At 32.5% G+C, this 6,830-nt stretch overlaps 1 protein-coding gene across 24 annotated transcripts in view; it reads left to right on the top strand.

The window, feature by feature from the left end:
- The window catches only part of Cda5 (Chitin deacetylase-like 5), a 219,908-nt gene extending 213,384 nt beyond the window's left edge, over positions 1-6,524 (top strand). For 21 of the 24 annotated variants that reach the window (XM_068375348.1, XM_068375349.1, XM_068375351.1 and 18 more), the window contains 6 exons: positions 340-565; positions 2,475-2,604; positions 3,062-3,224; positions 3,384-3,528; positions 4,022-4,220; positions 5,073-6,524. In XM_068375348.1, coding sequence (XP_068231449.1) covers positions 340-565; positions 2,475-2,604; positions 3,062-3,224; positions 3,384-3,528; positions 4,022-4,220; positions 5,073-5,216 — 1,007 coding nt within the window. In that variant the 3' untranslated portion in view covers positions 5,217-6,524. Of the gene's footprint in view, positions 39-339; positions 566-2,474; positions 2,605-3,061; positions 3,225-3,383; positions 3,529-4,021; positions 4,221-5,072 lie in introns of all 24 variants that reach the window. The other 3 variants (XM_068375370.1, XM_068375354.1, XM_068375347.1) reach the window with 1 other exon arrangement.
- The last annotated feature ends 306 nt before the right edge of the window (positions 6,525-6,830 follow it).

The following is a 6,830-nucleotide window of genomic DNA, read 5'->3' as shown; positions in this document are numbered from 1 at the left end:
TATGCTGTTGGTCATGAGATTGCTTCTCATTCTGTGTCGTAAGTATGGAATGTCATCTAAATACCAGTGCCTCTACTTGACACGACCTTAACGCACCGTGCATGTTGCTTGACTCTTGTTCGCATGTCCGTTTAATTCCATAATTCCTTTTGTACATATGTTTATCCGCCTGTCCGTCCCAATATCTTTGTTCCCCAGATTTCTAACTATTCATGTTTTCTTTAGTTACCTCTTCTAGAATAGTTTTCTTCTAGCACGAGCCTGAGTTTCATGGCTAACTATAGCATTCTTCCCTAATGCTCCACCTTCATTTCCCCCCACGTAACTTTCGGTGTTCAGGCGGTCTCCAGCCAAAGGACACACCTCAGATGGTTCTTCTCACCTTTGATGACTCTGTGAATGATCTGAATAAGGGATTATACACAGAGCTCTTCGAAAATGGAAGGCTTAACCCCAACGGATGCCCCATCGTCTCCACTATGTATGTGTCCCACGAGTGGACCGATTATTCTCAGGTTCAGAACTTGTATGCCGACGGCCATGAAATGGCTTCCCACAGCATCCAGTAAGTTAAATAATGCAGAGATAGATGAACTGTAAATTTCAAAATATACACGGGCCTTTTCTCCTACATTCAGTTTTAGAATAACATGTGCCTTAGAAATTTTCGGTAACATTATAGTATAGTACTTTGTCCTTAATGAAGAAAGTAAGGGGTGTTCCTGGTGTCTTTGAATATAATTTTAGCGATTCTGGTAAAAAATTATTGGTGGAAACTAGTAATTTTAAAGTTGAAGACCTTTTAAAGTTATAGAAATTACGGCTGATAACCATATTTCAAACAACAGTCAAATATAAGCCTACGACCTAACATAAGGTTCTCTATTAACATAACGTAGTACTCGTATCCTTACCTACCGAAGGGTTACGACCCCCAGCGATTGCTTCTTCCCCTTCCCAGACCTCCGTGTCCTTAACCTACCCTAACACAGATTGTATCCCTGTGTTTACTTCCCAACAGCATTCCTTTAATTAAGTATGGTTATCCAGACATATTTCCTAGTACAACCTGTCAGTAACACTAGGAAAGTACGTTTCTTTTCCGTCGATTAACGTCGTCAAAATTGTCCAAAACCCCTATACACACCAGTAACAACTCTTATTCCCTCTAAGAAGAGAAATGACCACATGTTTCGGATGGTGCCAATAGTGTCCTCTTCTTAATATGGAAGTAGTGATTTGCCAAGAAAAAGTCATGTGACATAAAAAGATTGTAGAGAAAATGGAAAATTAAAGTAGGGATTTAAGCTGTGGGTTTGAAGAGATATATTTGAACTTGTCTTCTTCAAATGTTCTATTGTACTATACTATAATAAAAGCCTATAGACATTTAATTATCATTCGGCCTAGTATACAAAACACCAACAGAAAAGTGGGCTACAAGTAACACTGATAATGAATACATTTTTTTTCTTATGATAATTGGAAAAAGTGAATCAATTTGTTCTATATCATTTAAAAAACACCTTGCAGAATATTATCATTGGTCAATGACCTTTACATTCCACACGTACGGGGTTTCCATAAAAAAAAAACTGCACGTTTGAATGCAATATAATGTCAGTTAAGATTAGCATGCTGCATTTGTCTGCATACATTTTATCACCGTTTTCCACCTATGATAACTATTACCACTATCTATAATTTGTATCCCTTCATCGTGTATCAACAAATCCTATGAGAATGTTAAAGATAACCATTATTTTTATAGATATGCTTTAAATTAGCAATAAAGAAACTGAGATAATAGTGCCTAATTACTAGGTATATGGATTATTCCTAAAGCTCTTAGCATAGGTCTAGCATTATTTCAAACTATTTATCATCATGGTTTGTAATGTCACTTGCATTGATTGCATGGTTTTGTTCTCATTTTCGGTTATTTATTCGGAATTTTTTTTTTGCTTATTTCCACTGGAACTGTGTCTCTTCTATTTATTAATTCAAATAATGCCATTAGTGTAATTTTGAAATATCTTCTGGTTGCAGTTTACATTGTAACAAATTTTCTGTTTTTGAGATATTTAAAAAATATAGGGCTTATATTTGTTATTCCAAACACTATCTTGATAACCTGTTCTTCATTTAACTGCCCTCATTTCATGAGTAAATACTTACAAAATGTCTCTTAGTTATTCAATGTTGTTTAATTTAAATTTCATAGTTTATCACTTCTAAGTGTTCAGTGTCACAAGATTCAAAATTTATAATTTAAAGTAAAATTTATGACGATTTTCATTGCAGAAGCCATTCTATGGACTTTTTCAGCAATATTGCAATGCTTAAAAGCTGTAAACTTCTAAAAATCAAAATAACCCTCTAAAGAATTCAAAACAGAAATTCATTCTGGCTCATATGTTCTTTTTTTCCACAAACGATAACATACCTTAACTCAATCTCTTGCACCACCAAAGGCACAGTTTCGGTGAACAATTTTCCATCAAGAAATGGGCGAAAGAGATAGCTGGCCAACGAGAAATTCTGTCTGCCTACGGTGGTGTCAAAATGGAGGATGTCCGAGGAATGAGAGCACCTTTCCTTGCAGTAAGTTTATTAGCCTGATATTATCCAATTCCACCCACAAACTATACCTTCCTTATTCCTTATACTATTTCTATCTGTAAATTCAAAACATAACTTTTTGAGTTTCTGTATATTCTTCATGTTATATATATATATATATATATATATATATATATATATATATATATATATATATATATATATGTATATATATGTATGTATATTGTATATATACACATATATAATTTATTTATATAAACATATATATATATATATATATATATATATATATATATATATATATATATATATTATATATATATATACACTATATTTATGCATATGTTTATATATATATAAACACTGTATATTTATGCATATATATATATATATATATATATATATATATATATATATACATATACATATATATATATATACATATATATATACATATGAATGTTTTCTTTGTTTGTAGGTTGGCGGAAATAAAATGTTTAAAATGTTGTACGACCAAAACTTCACTTACGACTCGTCCATGCCTGTGTACGAGAATAAGCCACCAAGCTGGCCCTACACCCTAGATTATAAGATCTTCCACGACTGTATGATTCCACCATGTCCTTCGAATTCTTACCCTGGTAAGGAATATATATTCTCGTAATTATTAATGATTCAATAGATCTATAGATTGGCCTTTGTTTTATTTAGATAGTTTCTAAAAGAAATTATTTTTGCTGTTGATATAATAATTATTACCATTATTTGCATTATTACTTTTACTGTTATTGTTTGTGTAGGTGTCTGGGAAGTCCCTATGGTAATGTGGCAGGATCTCAACGGAGGCCGATGTTCTATGGGTGATGCTTGCACAACTCCTCCTGACGCTGAAGGCGTTTACAAGATGCTGATCAAAAACTTTGAGAGACATTATACCAGTAACAGGTAAGATTCTAGAATAACTCTCAAGTTTTGGGAACTTTGATCATTCTTCCAGAATGAGGTAGGATGACAACAAGATTATCCATGATTTTACTCAATGTTTTGTAAATGATCAATAATTAGCTATCTTCGTTGAAGAACTTATATGAAGTTCTTACGCTCTATATTTCATATAATAAAACTGACTATTTTAATCAATTGCCAAGTTGAAGTTTTCCTAAATATGAGCTTTAATGTGCACTCTACACAAGATATAAGCAACTCATAGTGTTATATCAAACTAGTGCCATACATATTCTCCAGAGTGATTGTTTTAATCTTAGAGTCAAATTTTTTTTCCTGTTTTTCATATTGTTCCTTTTCCTAGTGCTGCCAAATCAACGTACTCTGTGGCCACATTGTTTCTTATGAGAGTTCCTGTGTAAAGTTCTCTCAAGTAGATATTCCTGGATATCAAAATTCATGCATTTGTATCTTTCCCTGATATCCTCTGTAGGGCACCGTTCGGCCTATTCTACCACGCTGCCTGGTTCACCACACCTCACCACAAGGAAGGTTTCATTGCCTTCTTGGACACCATCACGGCTATGGATGATGTTTGGCTTATCACTAACCATCAGCTCCTCCAGTGGATGAGAGATCCTCAGCCTCTGTCAACTATAAAGAATTTCGGGCCTTTCGGATGTAACTTCCCAGTAAGTATCTTCCCTCAAGACCTATTCTCTCTCTCTCTCTCTCTCTCTCTCTCTCTCTCTCTCTCTCTCTCTCTCTCTCTCTCTCTCTCTCTCTCATGCATATATATATATACATATATATGTGTGTATATATATAACATATATATATATATATATATATATATATATATATATATATATATATATATATATATATACTGCATATATATATATATATATATATATATATATATATACATATATACATATATACTGCATATACATATATATATATATATATATATATATATATATATATATATATATATATATATATATATACATATATACATATATACTGCATATACATATATATATGTATATATATATATATATATATATATATATATATATATATATATAAACATGTGTGTGAGTGTGTGTTTATACATATATATGAATAATTACTTATACACACGCACTTACATATACATAAAACATTTTCCCTATTCTTTCTATTTGTAGGTTACCTTATACACTGTACAGTAGATGGTACAATACATAACAACCTCCTTTTATTCCAGCTGTATTATTTTATGCCTTTCATTTTCTATTCCGTTTCCTTTGGTCTCTTCTTGCCTGATTGTCCCACTTCTTTCATTCCCTATCCATCCAGTTCTCACTAGTTAAAGATCACATTCTCTGGTATATAGTTTCTGCTAATTTCTATCAATATTTGATTCCCGGTATGTTCTGGAATCTGTTCTTTAAACGCTGTTCTATGAAAAGTAGCAATCTGAGAATCTTTGTTGTCTCTCATACTTAAATTAAGCTTTACCTTATCAAGATCCTGACAGCTTATTTCTTTTACAGGACCGCAAGAAGTGCACCAGTACGAAAGTCTGTAACGTATGGCACAAGGGAGGTGTCAGGTATATGCGCACATGCCAAGTGTGTCCGGAAAAATACCCCTGGACCGGGAACACAGGAGTGAGAAGTCCTCTCAATGACGTTTGAATGCCATAACAGTAGTAATTCCTATTCTTTCTATTTTTATCTTTTTTTTTTTTAATCTTCATCCTCGACTGTGATTTTTGTGAGAATGTATCTGACCTCACGTTACTTCCAGGCCAGGAGCAGCACTATTTTGTTTCTTTCTCTGCGCAGTTATGTGCAAAGGTCTATTCTGGTCTGTGCCATGACATCAAGTCTGTGATTATGACAGAATTCCTTTATTAGCTCATGGCCTCGAAGGGAACGTTATCTCAATACTGATTGGCTGTTGAAGTCATCTTATTTTGCCTTGTTATTAGTTTTTCTGCTTAGGAGATGGAGCGAATGAAGTTTTTTTTTTTTTTATTTCCTTTTGCTTAGGCATCATAGTTTGGCCTCTTCAGCAATATCCAATAAATGGTAGATAAAAAAAAATAAGGCAATAGACCGATTTCCACGTAGGCAGTCATTCCTGCATCCTCATTTTCCTAGTAGCTGTTTTACTTTCACTTTTTATGTTAATATAAAAAATTGACATGTCCATACCCGATAAAAAGTTATACGCATTTTCTAAACATAGGGGAACAAAATACTATGTTGAAAAATCTCTTCATCAAAGGTGAGGCTATCGTCACAAGTTAGTATAAAGTGTCTTCATTCTAAGGTTGTCATATTCTATCTAGTTCTACCAGTTAATCCGAAATTATAGGAGGTGCCACAAAATATGCATGATGAAATTTAGATGTACTAAAAAATATGAAGCTAAAGACAATCCCAAAAATGATTCAGATAAAATATCTTGAACCCGTAAGGAATGACTGTCTATTTATTTGCAAGTGAGGTCAGCCGTGCTACTTGAAATTGAAAATGATTAGGCAAAGAGGTGAAGGCTTATGAAGAGTTTTCCCTGCTTGCCTTTGAAGATATTATCGAGCAGAATGGCCAACCGAATACCGTACCTGTTGTCATAATTGCTAAGGTTCATTTTCCCATTTCATGTTTTACAGAAATTGAATCTCTGTGATTGCAAGAACTCTTTTCGGCTGTTCAGTCTGCTCTTAAACTGAATAGATTAAGGACATGATGTAGATATGTAAATAGATGAATTTTCTTTTACATGTTAAAACTATTTTTTCTTTGACCCAAAAAAGAAGAAAAGGTTTAAAATAAAAGTGACCCCTTGCCTATATACCCGTGCAATACAAACACATTTTAACCTTGACAATGTGGTTTTATTCGCTCTGTCATAGATTTCATTTCAAGACTTTTACTAACGTTAGGTAAGGGCATACTCCATTTTGGGGCAAGCTCTCCACCCATATACATGTATTATATATACTGTATATATATATATATATATATATATATATATATATATATATATATATATATATATATATATATATGTGTGTGCATATATATATATATATATATATATATATATATATATATATATATATATATATATATATATATATATACATACATACATATATAACGTATATAATTTTGTCTAAGTATCTCGAGGGAAGCCTGATTTGATTAAATATGATATCAGTTCATTTCAATTCATTATCAAATTTTATTGGGCGACATCAAACTAAATAGGATAGAGGGAAAATTTTCTTAGATCAATCA

Source organism: Palaemon carinicauda, chromosome 6 (assembly GCF_036898095.1).
Source record: "Palaemon carinicauda isolate YSFRI2023 chromosome 6, ASM3689809v2, whole genome shotgun sequence".
NCBI lineage: Eukaryota > Metazoa > Arthropoda > Malacostraca > Decapoda > Palaemonidae > Palaemon > Palaemon carinicauda.
The sequence above is the reverse complement of the archived record's forward strand: the minus strand, read 5'-3'. Positions and strand labels throughout refer to the sequence as shown.